Raw genomic sequence first — 26412 nt, forward strand, 5'->3', positions numbered from 1 at the left:
ATGCTCTACTAACTGAGCCAGCCAGGAATCCCCCCACCGCCACCAATATCCATTTTAAGAGGCCCTTAGATAATCTGAAAACTGGCTTCCACCATACTCTGTCGTCTTTGAAGCCAGGAGCTAGAACTTGGGCCCCCGGCTGGTTGGTACTAAGGAAGGGATGAGAGGTGATAGTTCTTGGTTGTTTGCATGCTTCGGTAAGTCAGAGGATCCTGGCCAACACTGTTTCAGACTCGGCAAAATCCAGTTAGCTCTCCCACGGCATATTCTGGTGGCATCTTAGACCGGGTGGAGTTCAATAAACTTCCTTGAAATCTAGGAATTTACAGAGGTTGAAACTGCTTCCTCAAAGGCTAGATTGTCAAAGAGTCAACCCCCAGCTCTGGTCCTCTTCTTGAGAGTAATGTATCAGAGAGAGAGTAGTACATTTGGGTGAGCGCTGTTCCTGCGTAGGTTTAAATCTTACTGTTCAAAATTCACTCTTGTAAATAATAAGGGATGAGGGAAGTGGGTTGAAAACAGTCCCACAGCACACTCTGAAAAAGGAACCAAAGACTATAGAACTTTAGAATTCATGAGTTTAATGACCTATTCCAACACCTTCTTTCTGGAAGACAGGTGGTTTTTTTGTTGTTGTTTGTTTTGAGAACCGGGGGCCAGAAATGTGTTACAGAATGGATTTTTCATGGCTCTGGAATAATAACGCCGCGGCCTGGATTTCCATCAGCTCTGCAGTCCACCTCCTAGTTGGCCGTATCTCCTTACAGAAGTTAGGGTACGTTCAGGGGGCCCTGGCTCAAATAACCATGACAACCGGCTGACCCAACGTTCTCTTCCTCTCTGCCCTCCTCCAGCTGGGAGGTGTTAGTAGCATTGCCCAAGGCTTCTCTGGAGCAGCTGGAAGGGTTTCTTCTGCGGAGACACTCAGAAGCCTGGGCTCTGTGGGACCGAGGCAGCATCCGCTAGCGTTGAGTGCAGGGGCCCGGGAACATCTGCCTTACCTGCTTTGTTTCCGAGAGTTAAAGGAAAGAAGCTGAGGGTAAGGGTGTCCTGAGAATTTTACTGAAGATGAAGAGGCCTGCAGGGAAACCACTGAGGGAGAGATTACTTAAGGTGAATGACCAAGAGTGTAGGATAGATGTCCTGGCGCCCTAGCTTTTCCAGAACGCAGCTGAAATAGCTGGTTGTAAGAGTGACTGCCTTCTTAGTTGAGCATTCAGGGAAGGACTGGCAGATACGCTTGCTTAAAAAGAACAGAATTAAAGCCGAACTTTTTCACCAAAAAAAAAAAGACTAAACCTGAAACTTATTCTTTCAGTCTGTTTTTGTTTTTGTTTTTGTTTTTTTTTTTCAACGTTTATTTATTTTTGGGACAGAGAGAGACAGAGCATGAACGGGGGAGGGGCAGAGAGAGAGGGAGACACAGAATCGGAAACAGGCTCCAGGCTCTGAGCCATCAGCCCAGAGCCCGACGCGGGGCTCGAACTCACGGACCGCGAGATCGTGACCTGGCTGAAGTCGGACGCTTAACCGACTGCGCCACCCAGGCGCCCCACTTTCAGTCTCTTTTGGATCTTCATCCGGGAGCCTCTTCATCTAAAACCTCTTACCTCGTAAAGCTACCCTTATTTCTCATTTCTTACCCTGAACCCTTGTAAGAAACATCAGTCTTGACAAGTAGGCTGTGGGGCAGCTCCTCCCAGTGGGACTCCAGGGAGGGGCCGCTAGTCCTTGACATTCACCCTCCAACCAGATGCCTTCTGTTGAGGGAGCTGGAGCCCCTAGGCAGCCTGGGCCTCGTCAGTGGTCATGAGAGGTAGGGGACTGACCCTGCAAGTGTCAAGCTGAGAACTTTCTCATGGACCTGGCACTCTGCTTTGCAGCTTGAAGAGCTATGACGGCCATCAACAAGGGCCCAGCCTTGCCGGATGGAGACCTCCCCGTAAGTAACTTGGGCCTTTATGAGAAGGGAGGTGGGGACCACTGAGTGGGGGAGGGAGGACAGGTTCAGGGGATTTAGGACAAGATCTGTCTCGATTATACTCACCTTTCATTGACCATTATGTCTTCATTATTCTCGCCCTCACTGCCTTTTGCAGGGGGCTCTTAGAGGAGGGGGCGGGGGAGTGCCTAATGAAAACTAAACACCTCGGAGGAAAGGACAGAAATATTGGCTGAGAGGGAAAGAAAGGAGGGGGAAGGGAGCTACTTACTGAGTTCTAAACCCTGATGCAAAAGCCCCTGCTTTGTCCACCCAGGTGGGGTGTCGTTTGAGGCGCTGAGCCGCTGTATTCTGTAACTCTGGGGCGTTGTGTGTGTTCTGTGCGAATGGCACCTCTCCGAGTTACACGCGGCACAGCTTGTTGCTGCGTATGGGAAGGGGGTCGAGGAACGGTGTTTCCAGAGTTGTGTGTCTAGGCTGGTTTTCTCTGCGACTCGGAGCGGATTGACACCTTCAGGCGTACCTGATGCCTCCGTGCAAGGCCTCTCCGATTTAGGCACAGTTCAAAGAGTCAATGAAGCTTACGAATTGTGCACCCCTATACTGCCCATCTTGTCCCCAATTAGGGGACCTAATTTAAACTAACCTTTGCATTTAGAATCACCATGTTAAATTTTATATCAAATCACAGAATATAGGGGCACTTGGGTGGCTCAGGTCATTAAGCTTCCGACTTGAGCTCAGGTCATGGTCTCTTAGTTCGTGAGTTCGAGCCCCGTGTCGGGCTCTGTGCTGACAGCCCAGAGCCTGGAGCCTGCTTCAGTTTCTGTGTCTCCCTCTCTCTCTGCCCCTTTCCCATTCACGTCCTGTCTCTCTCTGTCTCTGCAAAACGAATGGGTGTAAAATAAATAAATAAATAAATAAATAAATAAATAAATAAATAAATAAATAAATCCTAGAATACAGAGACATAAAATGAACAAGTGCATAGGGTCGGGATCAACCCTCTTTGGCTCTGCCTACAACAACCTCCGAAGAGTCTGTCCAAGTATTAAAATATTCTCGTTTGCAGTCATAATCTTTGTCTAGTTCAAATTTCAAACTCGCCTGCAAAATGAAAGCTAAAATGCCGTGGCCTGCTGTTCCGAGTCTCCTTGATGGGTCTTCTACCTCAGCCTACAAATAGAGAGGCCAGGTCCTCTCCTCCAGAGCAGAACCCTGTAACAGGGACACATCCCGACTGCAGAGAGAGCCCCCCGCGCCTGAGTCAGACGGGGGAGCTTTCTCTTTTCACTTCCTATGTGGCGGTTTCTGAGCATTCCTGCGAGCGGACAGAAGCAGAGAATACCCCTCACTAGCTGCCACGGCTGCTCATCAATCCCGTGGCCGGTCTGGCCTCATCCACACGCTCACTCACTCCTCCGCCTTGCGATATTTTGAAGCAAATCACAGGCCATTTCAGGCCTCAGTTGCAATCCTGACTCTGCCACTTACTAGCTGTGTGATCTCGGGTAAGTCACTTCATATCTCTGAGTGTTTGTGTCCTCGCAGGCAAAGTGCTAGACCTCAGAGCGTCGCTGTTAGAATTCAGTGAGGTCTTGTCACCAAAGCACCCTGATCTGTGCCTGGGGTATAATGGCACTGAGGAGACGTTCCCTTGTGCATGACTGGAGTCCACATTCTTTCAAACACCTGTGTTTGTTCACTGAGAGTCCCGGGCGACCTCCAGTTTAATTCAGTGTAGGTGACTGCTGCTTAGGTGAAACACATTAGTAAGAACATGGCTCCCCGATAACAAGAAGTGACAGTTTCACTATACCCCATGTGCTCAGACCACATCTGGAATGCTGTCTTCCAAGTGTGAGTGCATATATTGAAGGAAAGCAGCACTAAACTCTAGCAGGTCCAGAGGGGACCAGCAGACCAGGGTGGTAAGCTAAGTTAGGATCTGGAGCTATTGAGCACAGAGGAGGGACCACTAAAGGCAGACATATATGTTGCCTTCAAATATGTGAAGGGTCAGCCCATGAATGATGAAATAGGTTTGTTCAGTGTTGTTCCAGAGGACAGAGGGTGGAGCAGTGGGTGAAGGCGCATTGTAGCTCAGCACTGGCTGTCCAACAAGGGCCACGGCCACTGTAGGAGGGGCAAGACCCATCCAAGGAGACATCTAGATACAAGTCTGCCAGAGAGGCTATGGGAAGGAGGCATTTTTGCTGCAGAAGCTCCCGGAGATCTGAACTTCCGTGATTCCGATCTAAACTCACCCCTTCTAGGCATAGCCCTGGCTGATTCATTTATTCAGCCAACATTACCGCGCAGGTTTTAGGCTAGGCACTGGAGATGCAAAGAGGACGGTTGGCCGGGAGAGAGACAGGTACACGCATGATGGCAGCACCATGTGATGCGTGTGGAGACAAGCCAGGAGGGAGTGGAAGCTTCTGAGGTGATGGAAGAGGGTCAGAAGCCTCACAGAACCAGTGAGCCTCAGGCCGTGTCTTGAGGGAGTGGCATTTTGCCCGACAGAAAGGGGCATGGGAGGGCAGGGGGAGAGTGCCCAAGGGGGGGACTGGCATGCGGAGGCCGGGAGGCCACGTCCCAGCAGCTCTCCAGAACCTGGATTGTGGCCAGGAGAGCGGAGCAGCCTGGCTCTTGTGTTCCCCCTCTGGCCCGGGTTCCTCCTGGGTCCCTTGGACCCCGGCTAGCCTCACCGGTGGGCGCCGTGACCCTGGGCTGCCTTCCCGAGAGGCACGAGAGGGCAGAGGGACAACTCGGTTGCCTTCTCTTCTTCCAGGAGCAGGAGAACGTCCTGCAACGGGTCCTGCAGCTGCCGGTGGTGAGCGGCACTTGCGAGTGCTTCCAGAAGACCTACACCAGCACCAAGGAAGCCTACCCCCTGGTGGCCTCTGTGTGCAATGCCTACGAGAAGGGTGTGCAGGGCGCCAGCAGCCTGGCAGCCTGGAGCATGGAGCCCGTGGTCCGCAGGCTGTCCACCCAGTGTGAGTCTTCGTGGCCCTTGCAGGCCACCATCCGTCAGTCTGTCCGATCGATAGCTCGCTTGTCCATCTGCCGATATGTCTGTGCACCTTCTTGTCTGTCTGACCGCCTTTCTAACCACCTACATCCCATTACACAGATCATGCAGACGTAGATATAGCTACAGATATGGACATACATCTCTTCTCATCCTTACATGTCTCGTCTATCACCAAGTTGGCATATTCCTGGGATCACATGATAGGCCAGAGAGTTGGCAGGGGAGGGAATGGGCAGAGCCGTGTGGGCAGTGGTGGGAGTGAAGCCTGTGGTAGACCAGACACCCAGTTTGGCCCCAAATCTGGCGGCAGCAGGAACTTGTAGAGTCTGACACATAGGCAGGGTCCCTAGGTGCTAGGGCTGGCCCGGCAGGGCCTCGGGAGCGGGGTTACAGGAAGCTCTCCGGGCCCAGGAGCTGATGGGACCAGCCGGTGACAGTCCAAGTGGCCCCTGCTATCAGACCCCCCCTGTTCAAATTGTCCTGCCTTATTTGTAAATACAGTCTCCAAAGCAAGGCGCCCTCTCTCTCTCTCTCTCTCTCTCTCTCTCTCTCTCTTGCTCTCTCTGTCTCTCTTTTTATTCCAGCATGGTTAACATACAGTGTTATGTTAGTTTCAGGTGTACAATATAGTGATTCACTAATTCCATACATCACCCGCTGCTCATCACAACATCCAAGGCAGGGCTCTTGACAGGGCTGAGGGAAATCCCAGCAGCACCAAGAAGTCTAGGACCTTCCACCATCCTGATTAGAGAATTATGGGTGTCTGAGGATTCTGCCCTGGGCCAGCAGCCTCCCTGCCTACAAACTCTTCACACAATTTCCCTGGGTCTCATTTCACCCAATCAGAAGATGGCCAAGTCATCTGGGTTCTCTGCTGCTTGAGAATTTTGTGAAGAAATGTCACCTATCTGGAGAAAGCATACGTGAAAGATTATGTGAGAGAATATAGAACCCGTCTCCACGGTCACGACTGCAGGGCTACGTCTTCGGCAGCCCCTGGGCAGTAATCTCCTAGAAGCATTTGCGTCCCCTGGGACTTGCCCTGCTCTCTGGGGACAATTCCTTTCTCTTCCCTGTGACCCTCTTCCCGCTGCTGATCATCTTCCTCCTAGAGGTCAGAAGGAAGGGCAAGGACCGTCTGGGGCCCGGGCTGGCCGTGGCTAGGAGTCGGTCACCTCCAGAACTAAGCCGTGCCCGCCCTACTCCCACCAAGGCCCCCGGAGGGCCCTACTGCCCCTGCTCACACGACTTCACTCTCCTCCTTCGTGCCCACCCAGAGTTCACCCAGAGAGGGGAGGGAGGGCAGGGAGGGAGAGCCCACTATTTGTTGGTGATTCACAGAGTTTCTGCCAGTTCCTCCTGCAAGGTAGGATCCATTAACCCACGTCTTACGAATGACGAACCGGAGGCTCGGGCAGGTTGTGACTCCCCCGAGGCCACACTTTGCAGGTGCAGACTCTGGGCTTTGAGTGCAGACCTGCCTGACTCCAGAGTTCCTACACAGAGGGAAGACACGGGCCTGGCCTCCAGGAGTTACCGCGGACTGGAGGGGCTGCAGGGGAGCCCCAGGTTCCCAGATGCGCTGGAGGCAGCAGGGCTGGGGGTTTTGAAGGCTCTGAGGCACCTTCCCTGGCACGGAGGCCACTGCTAGGTTCTCACGGCTCACCCCACCATGGCCCTTCACTTCCAGTCACAGCGGCCAACGAGCTGGCCTGCCGAGGCCTGGACCACCTGGAGGAAAAGATCCCAGCCCTCCAGTACCCTCCTGAAAAGGTGAGCCCCTTTCCTCTTCCGGAATGTGCCCCGTGTTCAGTTGTCCCGCCCCTCAGGAAGAGAGGGCACAGGCTGACGATCCATGACTGCCAGTCTTTCATTTCTGTGGTAGGCGCCCTTCCAGCTTGGGGGTGGTTGCCGGCTCCTAAGTCCACACAGCAGGCTTCCTCCTCTCCCTGTGGTGCCAAATGAAGGCAGCCTTTCTGGAAAGCAGGCCCCGCCCAGGGGCAAACTCAAACAGGAGCTTGGGGCGGGTCTCACTGCTTCGGATCCCACCACCCCCCCTGCCCTGCCCCACGTCACCTGGTGGGCCCGCACTGGGCCACTTGCTAACTATAGTCTCCTAACATCCTGGGCCACACTCATCAGATCCCGGGACTGCAGTCCCATGTCCTCAAGATCCAGCCCTTTATGGACCATGAGACTGAAAAGGTCACTTTACCTAGATACACGTGCATTGGGCCTTTGCTAGGTAAGGGCTTTGGGGATAAGCTCCCTCCCACTGACCAACTATCTACTCATCCCACAACTATTTCCTGAGCCCTACCCTGTGCCAGGGGCCGTGATGCGATTTGTGGAGCCCTCCCATTTAATGCTCTTGACAGCCCTCTGGGACAGGGCAGGGATCCCCATTTTACAGATGAGAAAGCTAGTGACTTTTCCCTGGCCGCACGGCCGTAAGTGGAGGCCACGTGAGAGCGGGTCTGCTTGGCTCGGAGGCCTGTGCTCTTCACATCTTTCCGGATAAAGGGCACCTTTGTCCCAAAAGGGCTCCCAGGCTAATAGGAGAGAAAGATCAATTATTTCGGTACAGAACTGGTAGGGTGAACAGCCGCATCTCTGAGTCAATATAAACACAGGTGGGAATGTGAGCGGTGTTCTGGGGGAAGAACAGAGAAGGCATTAAAGGAGTTTGGGAGTGGAGGTGCCTTGTGTACATGAGAATCTCCAGACGGGTGTCATCAAGGAGGTGGCCTCTGTGGGGGAAGGATGGTGAGGATCTTGACAGGCGGAAGTGGGGTGCGAAGCAGCCAGGAGATCCATGCACAGGGAGAACTGGAGCTCTTCCCCTTTAAAGCCCAGCGTAATCAAGAGGCCCAGATATTGGTGCCAGTCCCCGGGGCCTTTATTTTCTAAGTAAGCTCAACGCCCAGCGTGGGGATTGAACTCACAAGCTTAACATCAAGAGTCAGACGCTCTATCCACTAAGCCAGTCAGGCGCCCCTCGCTTGGGCCTTTGATTGAGGCCTTCCTGGGAGCTGGGCTCAGGGCTACCGGACCCACAGGCCTGACCCCCCCCCCCACCTTTCCCACAGATCGCCTCTGAGCTGAAGGACACCATCTCAACCCGCCTTCGCAGTGCCAGGAATAGCATCAGCGTTCCCATTGCCAGCACTTCGGACAAGGTCCTGGGGGCCGCGCTGGCCAGCTGCGAGCTCGCCTGGGGGGTGGCCAAAGACACTGCTGAGTATGCTGTCAACACCCGAGCCGGCCGGCTGGCCTCCGGAGGGGCCGACCTGGCCCTGGGTGGCGTCGAGAAGGTGGTAGCGTACCTCCTCCCTTCCGCCAAGGAAGAGTCAGGTATCTATCGTCAGGGGGGCTGGCAGACCTCCCCACCCCCACCCCCCTGGGAAGGGAGGCGCCTACCCTTGCTGCCTGGGAATTAGCAACAGGCAGCCGGGACTCACCCAGCCACTGCTCTGGAACAGGGAAGGTCCGGCGAGATACTTAGATGGAGCCATCCTAATATAGCCTCCTCGCCCCATTTGTAAGTGGGGCAAGTGAGTGACCCGAGTCACAAGGTCACCGCTTTCCACAAGGGTGACCGCTTTCCAACCCTAGACAGAGGCCCAGCTTCCCTAGCCCGTGTCTGATCAGCTTTCCTCTCTTTTACCCCCAAATCCAACCCAGCCCCTGCCGCGGGACACGAGCAGGCCCAGAAGCCTCCCAAAGGCAAGCCGAGCCTCCTGAGCAGGGTTGGGGCCCTGGCCAACACCCTGTCCCGACACACCTTCCAGACCACAGCCCGTGCGCTGAAGCAGGGCCACGCCCTGGCCATGTGGATCCCAGGTGTGGCGCCCCTGGTGAGTGTCTGCCCTGATCTGCCTGACCCCCCAGCCTGGGTCCCTCCCACCCGACTCCACCTCTGGTCCTAAGAACATTCCCTCCTCCAGCCTGGCCTGGGACTTTTGGCCTAAGGACAAGAGGCCTTAAGGCGGTTGAGGGCCGGTCCTCTGGCTGCAAGGGGAAAGAAAGGACAGGACATGAACCAAGGGCAAGCCTGCCTTGCTAGGGTGTCTCTCCCTGTCCCTCTGAGCCCCCCCCCCAAATTCATCCTCCTAGGGGGCCTCCTGCTGTGGGCCCTCCTGCCGTGGGCCCTCCTGCCTATGAGGGAGCAGAGGCCCCCGGCTGCTATCCAGACACTAGGGAGTGTCCCCTGTAAATAATCCAGGCCCCAAGCTTCTTCTGTTGGGGAGAGAGCCCTGGCCAGGCTGCATCCCTGACCGCCCCAGATTTCAAAATTTCCTTTCCAGAGGCTTCTCATTTGCATTCTACTTGCCCCTAAGGCAGAGCCTCCTTTTCTAGGTGCACGTAGGGCTATCTCCCCACCATACCCCCCTCCACCCCTGTGTATTTTAGCAGAGATAGACTGCATTTTTTCGTAAGAAACAAAGACCAAATAGGGGAAAATAAAGGAAACACAAACAGCATTACAGCATAAAGGTCAGCAAACAAAAGAGCCATTTCTGAGCCATCATTTGGGTGACACTTTTAAAAGCTCATCGGCCCTGGATCATCCATTCGAGCTAATGTTTGCTGAGAACGTGCTGTGCGCCAGCTTCTGTGGCTCCAGTAGGGATACAGGACTGGTAGTTCCCTTCTGTCCCCTGTGCTGGGGGGTCATTTCCCAGTGGGGGCTGAGACGGACCCGTGTGCCAGCCTTATGTGTAGTCGGGAGACCCTACCGTACCGTGCAACCTCAGGCACCCTGTTCACGTAAGACATACCGGTGTCCCCTGGAGTTGAATAATAAATGTTTGTGGAGCTCCCTAGGGTCCAGAGTGAGCCAAGCTGTGCCTCAAGGGGACACTAGCCCACCTGCCCAAGTCTGTTTCCGCCCATGGGACACTGTGGCCCTGTTGATTTTTTCACTCTTTAAAGATCTCCAAGCAGTAGCTGCTAAAGCTAAACACACATACCCCCTAAGACCCATCGGTTCGACCCACCAGCAGCGAGAGCTCATGTCCCCCAAAAGACACATCGAAGTGTTCCTATCAGGCTTTATCCTCAGCCAAGAACTGGTAACAGCACAGAACGTCCATCAACAGCAGAATGTGTAAATTATGGCATGTGTACATGGACTTATCACAGGGAAGAGAAGGAGCTATTTTGAACGCGCAAGAGCACAGACGAATCTCACAACATGATGTTGAATAAAAAGCCATTCGTGAAAGAAAACACATTGGATGAGTCCATTTATATGAGGTTCAAAAATGGGCAAAACCAAGGCATGGTGGTAGAGGTCAAAATGTGGTCCCCCTGTGCCACCCACCCGCCTGCGTGGGTGGCACAGGGAGACTGGGGGGTTGAAAGGGGTCTGTGTCTTGATCTGTGGTAGTTACACAGGCGTGTGCTCAGGAAACCTCACAGAGCTGCACGTGAACGATGTGCGCACTCCAGGTACGGAAGTTATCCCTCAATGACAAGTTTTAGGAACAGTCTGCTGGGGCCTGACCCTGGGGGCGAGGGGGTCTGCCCCTGAATCCAGCAGCCCGTGGCCTTCCGTCCCTCAGAGCAGTCTGGCCCAGTGGGGCGCGTCCGCGGCCATGCAGGTGGTGTCCCGGCGGGAGAGTGAGGCACGGGCGCCCTGGCTGCACGGCCTCACGGCCGCCCAGGAGGAGGACCACGAGGACCACACGGACACAGAGGGAGAGACGGAGGAGGAGGAGGAGGAGTCCGACGCCGAGGAGAACAAGCTCAGTGAGGTAAGGGGGCGAGAAGCTGAGTGGGACCAGGATGCCTCCGGGTCCCGCGGCCCAGTGAGGGGACGAGAAGCAGAGGCACAGGGTGAAACAGGGTCTCTGCCCCCCTCCCACCCCAACCCCCCCCCCAGGGGCTCAGAGACGCAGTGCCTGCCTCCTGCACCGCTCCCCTCACCTGCACACAGCCTCTGTGCCCCTCCCTCAGCTGACCCGCACAGCAGGTGGGGAGACTGCCAGACTCATTTTGCAAACGAAGAAGCGAAGCGGGTTCAGAGAGGGGAAGTGACCTGCCCAAGGCCACACAGCTGGTGGCAGAGGCGAGCCTACGGCTGTTTCCGTTTGGTGTCCCCCGTTCTTTCCCTTCTAGCTCTGGGGGTGGTGGGGGGGGGGAGGGCCGGGGGGGCCGCTGCAGGAGGTGCTGACCTAGCTCTGGCCCGCAGGTAGCAGCCCTGCCCAGCCCACAAGGCCTCCTGGGCAGCGTGGCCCACACCATGCAGAAGGCCCTCCGGAGCACCATCTCGGCCGTGATGTGGGCGCCCGCGACTGTGCTGGGCTCGGCAGCCAGGATGCTGCACCTCCCCGGGGCCCCCGCTGTCTCCTCCGCCAAGGGGAGGGCCATGTCCCTGTCGGACGCCCTGAAGGGTGTCACTGACAACGTGGTGGACACGGTGGTACACTACGTGCCGGTGAGTCCCGCCCCAGGGGCCTGGAAAGGACGGACACAGCAGCTTTGACTCGGCTGCGGTGGCCTTCCCGTCCCCAATCTCCCTGGCGGTCCTCCGGATCCTCAGCGCCCCGGAAACGTTTTGACAAACTACGGCCTTGACTGGGGGCCCTCGCCAGCCCCAAGAGTATAGAGCCCATGACGCTGGCCTGAGACCTTTCCCCACATGCCCCCTTCCGACCATCAGCCTGGGGTTGCTGGTGGCCCAGCCCTCACCTCAGCAAGCGAGGGTGTGCTGCTTCCTGGGAAGGGGCTGGAGGGAGGTTTCCAGGGCACCCTGGGGGCTGGGCTACGTTCCAGGGCACAGTGGCCGCCCCATCCCAATCCTAGCACCTAGCAGCAACAGGAAGAACCAAGAGACACCAATACTGTCCCCTTGGGCGTCCCCGGGGCCCCTTCCCAGAGCAAGTTACAGGTTGTGTGGGCTCCATGGCTGCCAGCCAGGCGCCGGGCCCCTCGGGGCTAGCAAGGCTTGGGGGGCAGGGGTCGCTGAGTCACTCGCTTCTGACAGGCAGGCCAGGGGTCCCGGCAGCCAGCCTGTTCACCTTGGGCCCCAAACAGGGCCAGGCCTGGGCACCCTGACCCCGGTGGGGACAACGTGTGGGCCATGCTTAGTGCACAACTCCACCCCAAGGAAAGGTGGGAAAGCCACTCTCTTTCCACCGAGGGACCCTTGAGGGAGGCTCGAGGTGTCCAGAAACTGGGAGGAGGGGATGCCTGCTTTGCATAAGGGTCTGGCCTGTGGAGACCACTGGAGAGAGAGGGCAAGACATCACTGATCTCCCCTGCCCCCCCCCCACCCCCGCCTGTGTCCCAGGGCACTAAAGGCTCAGTCCTACACTCCAGGCGGTGCCCTCCCCCTCGAAGGTCGCTCCTGGGAGGCGTGGATGCGAGGGTCCCAGAGAAGCGGTGGGCGGGAGGCGCAGGGATAGCGGCCAGGCCGGGGCCCTAACACGACTGCCTTCAGCTCCCCAGGCTGTCGCTGATGGAGCCCGAGAGTGAATTCCGGGACATCGATAACCCGCCTGCGGAGGCCGAGCGCCGGGAGGCGGAGCGCAGGGCGTCTGGGGCGCCGCCCGCGGGTCCGGAGCCCGCGCCGCGCCCCCCGCAGCCCCGCGGCAGCCTGCGGCCCGCGCGTAGTCCCGGGGCGCCCCCCGGCCCCGGGCAGGAGGACAGGGCGGACGCGCCCGCCGCGCCGCGCCCGGTCTTCCCGGCGGTGGCCCGCGAGAAGCCCGCGCGCAGGGTCAGCGACAGCTTCTTCCGGCCCAGCGTCATGGAGCCCATCCTGGGCCGCGCGCAGTACAGCCAACTGCGCAAGAAGAGCTGAGCCCCGCGCGTCCGTCCGCCCGGCCCCCGGCCCCGACGGCGGCGAGGCCCCCGCGGGCTCTCCAGCCAAGAGACAAAGCCCGCACTTCCGAGTGAGCGCAGACTTCTTCCAAGTGGGCCCCATTCCCGCGGCATCATCTTCCCAGCACCTTTTTGGGGCTTAGCTGTCAGAACCTATTCTTAAGAAGCACCGGAGCAGCAGCTTGCTTTGCTTGTATGCCTTTTGTTTTTCGTTTTTCCAAAGGATTAATTGTCTGACTTGATGTCTCACTTCTTTAACCAAATTTGTTGCCAAATGACGTTTGTTTCCAAAATGTAGATCCAGCATCCGTAGACCGATAGTAAGCGGGAGTTTGTGACCCATGTTTAAGCCCTGAGCTCAGAGACTCCCCCTGAGTATCCAGGCTCTCCGCAGACTCCTTTGAAGGGAGCAACCATTAGGTGCGAAAGCTGTTGTACGTTTCTATAAAGAGTAGCCTCGCATTTCCGAGGACCCGCTACTCTTCCCAGGCTGAGCCCCGGCCTGCGCTCTGTAGCGCCACCTTCTGGCTCACAGCCACCTTTCCGTTTGCATCCTTGTAGCCTTCCTTCCATCCGTCGCCTTTTGACCACTGGCGCCCTGGTGCTGGGGGACGACAACGGTGACCTTTCACCTCCTTGAAGTCTAACCTAGACAGACTGTGTGTATGGGCTCTGTGACCACAGTTCATTTCAAGCCCTATTTTTGAAAATGGCAGTATTTGGTAAATCTAGGGAATGGATACGTGCAATTTAAAAATTCAAATATTGCAAAAGGGTGTGTGTCTTCCTCACTTCCCCTTCACAAAAAGCCCTGTGCTGTCTGTCTGTTGTGCATCCTTCCAGGTACAGGCTGTGCGTGTGCAGGCCCACTTTGTACACTCCCCACTTTGTTCACACAGCTGTGGGATGTTATCCTGTAACAATACATCTGAGAGATCTTTTTGTATCCATATCACAAATACCCCTTGCTCTTTTTCACGACCATCCAGTAAGTGCTTCGTGATATAGATGTGCTATCTTTGACTTCACTAGTTTCCTAATAATGGACTTCTAGGTTGTTTCCTTTGTTTTGCTCTTGCAAATAGTGCTACAATAAATGTCTATATACAAAATGCTTTATGCTGATGTGTAGATAATCTATAGGAGAAATTTATAAGCTGGAACCAGGACATGCTGGGTAAAAGAGTATGTGCATTTTAAGTATTGTTAGATGATGCCAAGTAACCTTCCAAACCAAACTCAGTTTGTCTTGTTATTGTCATCTGCAGCTGTCAGTCCTTTTAAATATGTATTTATTTATTTTGAGAGAGAGAGAGAGCGAGAGAGAGCGACTGTGTGTGTGTGTGTGTGTGCGCGCGCGCGTGCGCGTGCCCCCGTAAGGGAGGGGCAGAGAGAGAGGGTGAGAGAAAGTCCCAAGCAGGTTCCTCTGTCAGCACAAAGCCCAATGCAGGGCTCAAACTCATGAACCGTGAGATCATGACGTGAGCCGAAATCAAAGTCAGACGCTTTACCAACTGAGCCACCTCGACGCCCCTCCGTCAGTCCTTTTGGATGTCCATATATACATTCCCCATAGGTCCCCCTCAGGCCTGTGAGCACCCTCTCGGCCCCCACTCTGTTGCACCTCTGAGAGCCCAGCTTTCTGAAACTGACTCTGGGTCCTGGCAGAGCTTTGGTGTAATGAGTCGTTGACCTTGATCCATGGTTCTGGAATCTGAGGGTGCCCGGAGTGGGGGATGGAAGTGCCAGTGACATACACATGTGGACATGGCCAGGACTCTGAGCTGGCCTTGGCACCCACCCCGCCTGTGCAATCCACACCACCCCAGCAGTTCCCTGGGGAGGGAATGTGATCTGGCAAGGGGGGCCCTTATAAATAAGCTGATATGTGGGGCACCTAGGTGGTTCAGTTGGTTAAGTGTCCCACTCTGGCCCAGGTCATGATCTCACGGCTCGTGGATCTGAGCCCCGCGTCAGGCTCTGTGCTGATAGAACCTGCTTCGGATTCTGTGTCTTCCACTCTCTCTGCCCCTCTCCTGCTCATGCTCTGTCTCTCAAAAATAAAATAAAATTAACATTAACTTTTTTTTAATAAATAAATAGGCTGATAGGACAGGGGCTAGAAAGATAGAGTCCCGCCTGGCCCTGGCAGGGCTCCCGGGGGCAGCTGCTGGAGCACTGACCTCAGGCCTGGATGTGTAGAGAGGACCCCCAGCTGTCCTGGCCCCCCCCTGCCCGTGCTGCTTTCTTTCTGGAGCTTCAGAAACCACACTCCGACCGTCCACTCCTCCATAGTCCTTGTGGCTCCTCCTTCGAGGCCATACCCCAAGTAGCAGAAAAATTGCCCTCTCAGCAACCCAGAAGAGCTGGGTCCCTGACCAGGCAGTAGCTGTCAACACAGCTGCTGGCCAGGCCAACCCCTCACCCCTCAGGGTGCTGGGGCCAGTGTATGGGGCAGGATAGCCCAGGAAACAAACAGTTTAAGTTGTAAAAGTCTCTTTTTATCATTAAAAACCTCTTGATTGGGTAGCAAACCACCCAGAGCCTGGCTCTCGGGGTTCCTGAACACTTTTTGGAGACAAATGAGAGCAAAACATTTCCTCGAAACGAAGGAAATGTGCTTCAGCGGCTGGTGTGGGACTTTTCGCTGTTCTGAAAAACATCACTCTGGCGAGCCTCCTTGTTCACATGGATGCGAAGGCTCTTGCACACGCATCTTCAGTAGCTCGTGGCCTCAGGAACACCCCACTTCACATTGGGATGCCAAGGCCCCTCTCCAGAGAAATGCCCTATCCCCTATCCCCTCTCTCCAGCTCACGAAATGCACCTCCAACTCGATCTGGAGATGGAGAAAGGACCATTACAGACCATAAAATACATTTATCCATGCAGTTATTTACCACTTCTTTCTTTCATAATTAAAAAAAAATTTTTTTAATGTTTTTATTCTTGAGAGAGAGACAGAGCATGAGCAGGGGAGGGGCAGAGAGAGAGGGAGACACAGAATCCGAAGCAGGCTCCAGGCTCCAAGCTGTCAGCACAGAGCCCCATGTGGGGCTCAAACTCACAAACCCTGAGGTCATGACCTAAGCTGAAGTTGGATGCTTTTTTTTCTTTTAATGTTTTATTTATATTGGACAGAGAGAGGGAGAGAGAGAGAGCGAGAGAGAGCGAGAGAGAGCACCCACGCAAGCAGGGGAGTGGCGGAGAGAGAGGGAGACACAGTCCAAAGCAGGCTCTAGGCTCCGAGATGCTTAACTGAGGCTTAACTGGATGAGCCCGGGCGCCTCATCTTCCATAATTATTTAGGATCTTAATATCCAAAGGACTTCTGTGTCTGGAGACCAATAGCACTACAACTTGGGCTTTAATGCTCATTGCGTTGAGCATCATTTTCCTAAACATTTAAACACTTTGTACTTAATCAAAACTTATAGAATGCATACATCAAATTATTTTCAATATCCAAATGTCGGTTACAGACAAAATGTCAGGTTCTTTTAAAATTCCTAGAAAGCCTGAGTCAGTGGAAACGTCTGCATGTGTCACTGGCATCTTATTACAGACAGCAACCTCCAGGGGGTCCCCCGTCTGTGAAGGGGGCACTGAGGCTGCACATAGCGCAGGGTGGACCCTTCCCCTGCCCACCTCTCAATGTAGGAGACAGAACGCGAGCGGTACCCTTAGAACGTCCTTTGCGGCATCTCTATTCCCGCCCTGGCCTGCCCCCAGGAACCACAATCTGGAATTTTGTGTTTACTATACCCTTGCTTTTCTTTATAGATTCCTTTCCTGTGCATATATCTCACTCCAACAGTATTTAGTTTTGCATGCTTTGACCTTTAAGTGGAATTATACGTATTCTTCTGAGACTTGCTTTTTTTTCCGCTCAAAGTGAAGTTCCTGAGAACCACTCATTTTCACTAGAAATTTTTTTTAAACACTTTTTTAAAATCTTTATTTATTTTTGAGAGAGAGACAGAGCGTGAACAGGGGAGGAACAGAGAGAGAAGGAGACACAGAATCCGAAGCAGGCTCCAGGCTCTGAGCCGTCAGCACAGAGCCCGACGCGGGGCTCGAACCCACGAACTGCGAGATCATGACCTGAGCCGAAGTCGGACGCTTAACCGGCTGAGCCACCCAGGCGCCCCAGAAATTTTTTTCTTGTACAACTATTGCTGTGGTCTGATTGTATCCCTCCCGCCAAATTCATACGTTGAAACCCTACCCCCCAAAGATGAGAATATTAGGAGGTGGGGCCTTTGGGAGGTGATAGGGTCATGAGGGCTTCATGGGATTAGTGTCTTTGTAAAAGAGGCCCCAGAGAGCAACCTTGCCTCTTCTGCCGTGTGAGGACCCAGTAAGACACCCCGGCTCTGAGCCAAGGAAAGGACCATCACCCAAACGTGACCATGCTGGAGCTATGGCCTTGAACTTCCAAGCCTCCAGAACTATAAGAAATAAATTCCGTTGTTTATAAGCTACCCAGGCTGTTTTCTGTGGTGTTTTGTTATAGCAGCCTAAATAGACAAGTACATTTTTATGTTTAATAAGTGTATTTAAATAAACCGTAATTTAGTCATTTGTATTAGAATTGATTCAGTTATTTTAAAAATTTTTTAAATGTTTACTTATTTTTGAGACAGAGAGAGAGAGACAGGGCATGAACGGGGGAGGGGCAGAGAGAGAGGGAGACGCAGAATTCAAAGCAGCTCCAGGCTCCAAGCTGTCGGCACAGAGCCCGCCGCGGGGCTTGAACCCACAAACCGTGAGATCATGACCTGAACTAAAGTTGGACGCTTAACCGACTGAGCCACCCAGGCGCCCCAGAATTGATTCAGTTTTGAGAGACAGAAAGCCCTAAATAACAACGTGTATTAGTCAGCCTTTGCCATAACACACTGCACAATAAACTATCCTAAATAGTGTGGCTTACAACAACGTGCATTTATTCTTATGTTTGTGGGTCAACAGGTCAACCGTGGTTCAGCTCATCCCTGTGGCTCTCCTAGTGGCTCTGCTTCAGCCTGTGGATCATCTGCACTTGGCTTTGGGCTGTGCATGGGTTCAAATCTGTTCTAGGTGTGCTATTTCAGGGAGCCTGGGTAAGTAAGGGTCAGGGGCTATCTGGGGCATGCTCTCCCAACACAAATCACTGCCTTCTGCTTGCATCATATCTACTCATATTCCATTGGCCGAAGCATGTCACATAGCCAAGTCCACACCAGTGGGGAAGGGGAAGAGGGAGAGGAGCAAATATTTGCTGAACAATAGTACAACCCAGCACACCGTGGTTTAAATACGATAGTTTATTTCTCTCTCGTGTAAAAGCCCAGAGATGAGCGGTCCAGCGCTGGACCGCACTCCCCAGTGGCCGGAATCCAGGCCTTTCTATCTTATTGTTCTGCTGTCAGTGATTTTCTTTCCTCAAGTCGTCTCACAGGCCAAGAAGGCTGCTTCTGCCCCAGCCATCAACTCCATTTTCCAGCCACAGAAAAGAAACAAGGGGGATGGAGAAATTATACACATGACTTCTGCTTATAAGTAACTGAACAAAACATAGTCACACGGCCACATCTAGATGGAAAGGAGGCTGAGTCTTCATTCAGAGTCTTTATTCAGAGTGGCTATGCATCTAATTAAAAATCAGAGGCCTTAGGGGCACCTGAGTGGCTCAGTCGGTTAAGTGTCCGACTTCAGCTTAGGTCACGATCTCACAGCTCATGAGTTTGAGCTCCGCGTTGGGCCCTGTGCTGACAGCTCAGAGCCTGGCACAGACTTTGTGTCTCCCTCTCTCTCTGCCCCTCCCATGCTCACATTCTGTCTCTCTCTCTCTAAAATAAACATTAAAAAATTTTTTTTTTTTTTTAAATCAGAGGCCTTAAAAGGATGGAAACTGGACCCTGGGGGTGGGGGTGTCTGGGGTATGCAATCTCTGCCTCACCACTCTCCTGTCAACAGTCATTTGGCTTATTTCCATATTCTTTTTTTTTAAGTAGGCTCCCTGCCCAACATGGGGCTTGAACTCATGACTCTGAGATCCAGGAGTCACATGCTCCACTGACTGAGTCAGCCAGACGGCCCTCCATATTTCTACTATTCCATAATTTTGGCAATGAACATTCTTATGAGTTTCTTAGAGAATATGACTGAGTGGGACTGCTAAGCCATAAGGTACGTGTGTTTGCTAGATATTGCCAAATTTTCCTCCAACGTGTTTGTTCTGATTTATATTCTCACTACAAGTACGTTGACCCTTGAACTACACGGGCTTGAACTTCACGGGTCCATGTATGCACAGATTTATTTTTGATAAGTACAGTTCAGTACTGTAAATGTACTTTCTCTTCCTTATGACTTCTTTAATAACCTTTTCTCTAGCTTGCTTTATTATAAGAATACAGTACATAATACATATGACATCCGAAATTTGGGTCAACTGACCGATTATGTGATTAGTAAGTCTTCCGGTTAATAGTAGGCTGTTAATAGTTATGTTTCTGGGGACCCAAAACTCACACATGGATTTCTGACTGGGCAGGGGGTCGGTGCCCCTAAGCCCCACCTTGTTCAAACGTCAACTGTAATTTATTCTTACTCAACATTCTCACGATCATTTGATAGTGTCTATTTTTTACCACTTTTACAAATCTGTAGTGTGTAAAATAACATCTCATTGTGGATTTAAGTCCCTGATCAGCAATGATACTGAACATCGTTTATTATGTTTATTGAGTATTTGTGACGTGTCCCTTCTGTGAAGTATCCGTCAAAAGTTTTGAGCAATTTTCTTTTTTTTTTAATTAAAAAAAAAGCTGAAATGGACATACATTGAACAACCTTCTTTTTTTTTTTTTAAGTTTATTTATTTATTTCTGAGAGAGAGAGAGAACAAGCAGGGAAAGGGCAGAGAGAGAGGGAGAGAGGGAGAGAGAGAGTCCCAAGCAGGCTCAAGGCTCTGAGCTGTCAGAATAGAGCCTGATGTGGGGCTCGAACCCATGAGCCATGAGCTCACTACCTGAGCCGAAGTCAGATGCTTAACAGACCAAGCCACTCAGGTATCCCAGAACAACCTTCTATTAGTAATTTTTCTCACTGGTTTTTAGAGGGGTTTTTTTTTTCATATTTTCTGGATAAACATTATAATTCTTTTCTTTTATGTTTTGTGATTTGGAGTTATGTGTTAAAAACTCTTCCCTACAATGAAGTCATGAAGATATTCCCCTGTATTTCCTTTGAATATTTCCATAGTTTTGCTTTTTTACATTTAATTAATTTTGCTGTATGATTGAGGTAGGAATCCAATTTTCTTTCCTCCACACGGATAACTGATGGTCCTGTATATGTTTCCTAATTTCTTGAATTTTTAGTTTCTCCTCAATGGAAGTGCACACCGTGAGAAGGTTAAGAGTGCCCCTCGGGGGGCGCCTGGGTGGCGCAGTCGGTTAAGCGTCCGACTTCAGCCAGGTCACGATCTCGCGGTCCGGGAGTTCGAGCCCCGCGTCGGGCTCTGGGCGGATGGCTCGGAGCCTGGAGCCTGTTTCCGATTCTGTGTCTCCCTCTCTCTCTGCCCCTCCCCCGTTCATGCTCTGTCTCTCTCTGTCCCAAAAATAAATAAACGTTGAAAAAAAAAAAAAAAAAAAAAAAAAAAAAAAAAAAAAAAAAAAAAAAAGAGTGCCCCTCGGAAGTCAGCTGGGAGCTTCTGCCCTGCTGACGCCTGCGCTTGAATGATGTTTCCTTGTTTCTTGTATCCAGGTAGGGCTAAGAGACCAGGTCCTGGCTCACGTATAGCCTCGGTGGGCTTTCGTTCACTGATCCACCTGCTAGCCCTGCCACAGATCAAGTTTCCAAACACGTTCCGTTTGTCTATTCCTGTGGGATGAACACATCGTCTGAATTACAGTAGTTTAAAGTATGTTTTCATATCTGGCTGGGCAGGCACCCCCACCCCACCCTTGGTCCTTCTGTAGGAATGTCTTTACAACTTCTGGCTCTTTGTTTTTCCATTTAAATAACAGAGCCAGGTTGTCAGTTTCCACAAAAGAAATTTGCACAGACTTGACTTGTCTCAAGTGACTACAATTATTCTTTGCTCGGATGCTCAGATTGCCACAATTTGGCCCCATTAGTTGGGACCCTTTTTCCTTTCAGGCGTACAACAGACATTTTAAAATCATCTGAGTTTTCCGCCCGCAAAAAAATGATCCCAGTTCTTGACCTAACGTGTGGGATCAACTACTTTGAATAGGAAATCATGACAGAGCCCAAGTTTGGACGCTGGGGCACAAATATCCAATTGTTCCTTGTGCATATTGGCGACAGACAAAAACAAAAAACAAAAAACAACATTGCATATCCACTAGTAAGAGCTGGAGAGAAGGTATATCTTTCCAAAGTCATGAATTTACATCGATAGTTTCAGTGAACTCTACCATCACAAAATTCGCTCAAATTTTTACTGTAAAAATTTTAATTTTATCTTCTTTAAGCTTAATAACTATTCTTATAATTATAACCCCGTACCTCCTTCTCTGAAACATGAGGCTTCGCCAATCGTTACCAATCTTTGTTACATTTATGTGCATGAAGGTCCAAGTTGAGTCTCCAGCTTCTTCACATTCAGAGTCTGAATGAATCGTTTGGTTTTTTTTATTTATTTATTTATTTTTTTCAACGTTTATTTATTTTTGAGACAGAGAGAGACAGAGCATGAACGGGGGAGGGGCAGAGAGAGAGGGAGACACAGAATCGGAAACAGGCTCCAGGCTCTGAGCCATCAGCCCAGAGCCCGAAGCGGGGCTCGAACTCCCGGACCGCGAGATCGTGACCTGGCTGAAGTCGGACGCTTAACCGACTGCGCCACCCAGGCGCCCCTCGTTTGGTTTTTTTTAATGTTTGTTTTTGAGAGGAGAGAGAAGGAGAGAGAGAGAGCGCGCGCAAGCGGGGTTGGGGCAGCGAGAGAGGGCAGGACAGAGGATCCAAAGAGGGTCCCAAGCTGTCTGCACAGAGCCCAACTCGGGGCTCAAACTCACAAACCGCAAGATCATCACCGGAGCCGAAGTTTAACGCCCTACTGAGCTACCCAGGTGCCCCTAAATGAATTGTTTTGACCGCTCTGGTAACAGGCTTCTCCGTATCATTTCAGCTCAGGACCCCAGCTGCTTTAGAATAGTTGGGACCAACAATATAATTCTACAGCATATCAGAGAAAGGGGGGGGGGGTTCACCTACTTTTCCCAAATGCTTGAATTTTTATTACCTTATTGCGTATATCGAATTATATTTCGAATTATATATCACAGAAAGTGCCACAGCTTCTGGCGGCTTCTGACGGAGGGAGGCTTGGTACCTGAATGAAGAACGTTCATGATACGTTGACCAGCCTCTCTTCATCTTTGAAGAATCTAGGACACGGTGGCAGATGACGTCCTGTCTTTAGAGCTCTCCAAAGAAACGGATCCAACAGGTCTGTTGGTGTATATATAAGTATATACCAATAGGAAATGTATATACACGGAGAGAGAGATTCATTACAAGGAATTAACTCACACAGTCATGGAGGCTGGCGAGTCCTAAGATCTACAGGGTGAGTCAGCAAGCTTGGGACCCAAGAGAGCCAATGGTTTGTTCAAGTGCAAGCCTGAAGGCCCGAGAACCGGGAGAACCGATAGTGTAGTTCTAGACCAGTCCAGAAGCTGGCAGGCTCAGGACTCAGTTTGAGTCTGAAGGTGGGATAAAAGCCAAAGCCTCAGCGCAAGGAAAGTCAGGCAGGAAAACTCTTATTTGGGACGGGGTCAGGCTTTTGGTTCTATTCGGGCCTTCACTTGATTGGACAAGGCCCACTCACATTGGGGAGGGCAATCTGCTTTACTCAAAGTTCACCAATTTATATGTTAATCTCACTCAAAAACACCCTCACAAAAACATCTAGAATAATGTTTTGCCAAATATCTGGGCACCCCACGGCCCGGTCAAGCCAATACATAAAATGATGGGAACCATCACACTTCCCAACACCATGCAGACTCAGGTGCACATTCTAAGCCATCATGATCAGTCCACCCCTTTGCCGGTGGTTACTTCCAGGGGGGCAGCCCTAAGCTGTTTGGTACATGAGGTGTGAACCCTGCTCTTAGGGCTCCTAGGAAAAGCTCCCTTCATCCGAAGAGCGAAGAGCCTGCTCATGATACAGTGCTCTCTTCCTCCTCTGCGTGTTTTATGGTCGAAGGTGATGATGGCCAGAGAAATGGACAAGCTAGGTCCTTTGTCACGTTGCCACTGACTCAGCCTGCCCCGGAGCCCTCCTCCCTCCCATCCATCTCTCAGCTGAGATAAGAAACGGCCTTATTGTTCACGCCACTTCAAGTTGTGGTGTGTGTTCCTTGAGGTCGAGGGCTTCCTAATATAGATCTACCCAAAGAGACTTGCCCCTCTCTGCAGCCTTTAATTACACTGCCTGTCTATGACAGGCAATCTTCTGTAGGCATAATAAATTAAATGTCACTGCTGCATCAGGGTTCCATTTTTCTAACAACATTCAAAGTGACAAATATGTTTCTAGATTTTAATTAAAAGTCAACCATGCATGGTGCTGTCAATGCAATCTATCCATCAGAGGTCACAGAGGTGAAGACACTCTCTCCTTGAGGTGGCACATAGACACCTGTCACCTCTCCTGGTGCCAGGTTTCCCTTGGCAATGACTACAAGGTGTAACTCGATGTCACAAATGTTAAAATGTGAGAAAAATGCGAAACTTAGAACTGAAGAAGCATCTTTTTTGTTGGATGTGAGGAGGTAGACGTTTCTACTGGGTTTCTTTTTCTGGGGGGCGGAGGTCAGGACTGAGCGTGGAAAACGGAGATGACCAAAGAAGGGACTCTGAGCTGAGGACGGGATCGTCCGGTATGCAGATGGGGGACTTGACTTCTAAAGCATAAGATGCCACAAAGAGGATGCTCCTTTATTCTCCAGGTATGTCCTGTGCACCGCTCTGTCACTTTGTGCCCATAGCAGGAAACCATGAGCCACGGTGACCCATATTTCTGCTAATGCGAAAAGGTTTTCCTTCCTTTCTTCAATAACTGTTACCAGAAACCTCTACGGAGTGACGGTGCCAGGCCTTGGGCCAGGGACAAGAGACACAGAGGTAAATAAGGCACACTCCTTTCAAGGACCTCAGTGTCGCAGGTAAAGTGCACCAGCGATAATACGTGTATCATACGTGTGTGTGTGTGTGTAATAGATACGTATGTGCTTGTATATCGTAGGGCTATAGTCTGGATGTGCGTGTCCCCCCGCAAGTTCAGACGTTGAAATCCTATCCCTCGGGGCGCCTGGGTGGCTCAGTCGGTTGAGCGTCCGACTTCGGCTCAGGTCACGATCTCACGGTCCGTGAGTTCCAGCCCCGTGTCGGGCTCTGTGCTGATGGCTCAGAGCCTGGAGCCTGTTTCGGATTCTGTGTCTCCCTCTCTCTCTGCCCCTCGCCCGTTCATGCTCTGTCTCTCTCTGTCTCAAAAATAAATAAACGTTAAAAAAAAAATTAAAAAAAGAAATCCTATCCCTCCAGGTGATGGTATTGATGGGGGGGGCCTTTGGGAGCTGATCAGGTCATGAAAGTGGAGCCCTCGTGAATGGGGTCAATGTCCTTATAGGATACACCTCAGAGAGTTAACTCAATCTCTTCTGCCATGTGATGTGGGCCCTCTGGGGCATCCAGGAAGTGGGCCCTCATCTGACACTGAATCTTCCAATGCCACGATCCTGGACTTCCCAGCCCCCAAGGCTTGAGAAATAAATGTTTGCCATTTATCAGCTGCCCAGTTTGGGGTATTTTGTTCTATTAACCTGAATGGACTAAGACACACAGAGAATAAGAGTTGCAAGGGAACCCTCCAAGACATCGACCGCTCTTACCTGCCTCCTTCATATTTTGGACTCTATTAGTTTTTAAAAACTTTTAAAATGTGTATTTAAAAATTTTTTTTAATGTTTATTCTTTTTTTTTTTTTTTTTTTTTTTTTTTTTTTTTTTGAGAGACAGAGAACGAGCAGGGGGAAGGGCAGAGAGAGGGAGGCACAGAATCCGAAGCAGGCTCCAGGCTTCGAGCTGTCAGCACAGAGCCCCATGCGGGGCTCGAACTCACAAACCGTGAGATCATGACCTGAGCTGAAGTCAGATGCTTAACCCAAGTGCCCCTGTTAATATAATTTTAACTGGCAGGTATTACAGAGACGGGAGGGAGACCAGGGAGGAGGGTCTGCAGGGGTCCAGGTGAGGGATAGTGGCAGCTTGGGTGGCCAGGGCGTAGAGGACAAAGGGTTTTGCCTGGACTGGATGCTACAGAGGAGGGGAAGGAGGGGCTCAGTCCTGGACAAGAGAAGAGGAGGAGACAAGGACGGCTTGAGTGATGGGATGGGCGGTGGGGGGCACACTGGAAATGCTGTTTGGGGGCAGTCCCTCGGGTAGCACCTGCCCAGGTCGATGCAGGATGAATAACACCTCTGCAAGGTTCCCTTGAGCTGTTCACTCAGCATAACCTCCCTAACTGGAGAGGTTGGCTAAGAACCCCACAGCAAACCTCACCTCCCAGCGGCCTCTTTCAGGGGCAGCTGTCCATCCAGCACCCGAGGCTGGGTGCCAGTGCGGTCTACCAGTGGACCAGTGGTTCCCCTGCTCATTATAAACTGGGGGCTTACAAGCCAGCGCTGTGGGGCCAGGCCTTGTCAGGGCCTGTCCTGGGTGAGGCTCCCCCGGAGGCAGCTCCATGCTGCTCTCTGGCATGCTAGAAGGCCTGAGTAGTAGCTCTCTGGGGACTTCACCCATCCACCCCGTCTGGGTCACTCTGGGCCTTGGCAGAGAAGGGCCCGAGCAACGACTCTTTCCAGAGTGAGTGCAGAAGGTGCAGCCAGGGCCCGTTCACACAGGGTGGAGTGGGCCCCCAGCCCAATCTCCAGAATCTCATGGGGGAGGGGGATGGATCCTTCTCCGCTTTAGAGAAGGGGTCGTGAAATCAGGGAGAAAAGCGGGGCGGAGGCTTCCCGAGGATGGGGAAGGGAGAGATTTGCTGAGCTTTCAGGGGGCGTCGGCAGTGCTGGGATCGAGGGGTAGCCATGGCGGGAGGAGAGCAGGTCTGCACCTGAACGAATCAATTAATGAACAAATAGTAGCTTATCTTTAGTCCACTGTTAACTCAGAATCGAGAGTTGGAAAATCCACTCTCCCCTCGCGGAGCGAAAAAGTCTCCTGGTTAGTTTTCGTCTTCTCACCTGTTGCAGCTTGCGTTGAAAGATTTAGGTGCCGCGCTCCATGAGCAGGCGGGCTTCTCCCGCTCGGAGAATCAGGCCCTCCTTGGTGGTCGCCGCGACCCCAGAATTCGGCAAGTCTGCGCTGGAATCAGAGCGCGGTTCCGGCAACCCGATTGGCCGCCCCACACCCCGGCCGCGCCCCCGGACAAGGCCCCGCCCAATCCCCGCCCCTCCAGCCCTGACCCCGCCCTGTCTGCGGACCGACACCACGGCGCCGTCCGGCTCGCGCCTCCGCCCCCGAGCTCCCGCTCCCAGGCGGGCGGAGCTGCGGGCGAGGGGCGGGATGTTTTGGGGGGC

General features: G+C 52.3%; 1 protein-coding gene across 5 annotated transcripts in view; it reads left to right on the forward strand.

Moving 5' to 3' along the window:
• Positions 1 to 12807, forward strand: part of PLIN1 (perilipin 1) — an 18852-nt gene extending 6045 nt beyond the window's left edge. The window contains exons 1-9 of one of the 5 annotated variants that reach the window (XM_030317393.1): positions 910 to 967; positions 1884 to 1942; positions 4737 to 4941; positions 6673 to 6755; positions 8072 to 8336; positions 8667 to 8839; positions 10550 to 10741; positions 11179 to 11424; positions 12430 to 12807. In XM_030317393.1, coding sequence (XP_030173253.1) covers positions 1895 to 1942; positions 4737 to 4941; positions 6673 to 6755; positions 8072 to 8336; positions 8667 to 8839; positions 10550 to 10741; positions 11179 to 11424; positions 12430 to 12789 — 1572 coding nt within the window. In that variant the 5' untranslated portion in view covers positions 910 to 967; positions 1884 to 1894 and the 3' untranslated portion in view covers positions 12790 to 12807. The other 4 variants (XM_030317392.1, XM_030317394.1, XM_030317395.1 and 1 more) reach the window with 4 other exon arrangements.
• Positions 12808 to 26412: the final 13605 nt, after the last annotated feature.

Source organism: Lynx canadensis, chromosome B3 (assembly GCF_007474595.2).
Source record: "Lynx canadensis isolate LIC74 chromosome B3, mLynCan4.pri.v2, whole genome shotgun sequence".
NCBI lineage: Eukaryota > Metazoa > Chordata > Mammalia > Carnivora > Felidae > Lynx > Lynx canadensis.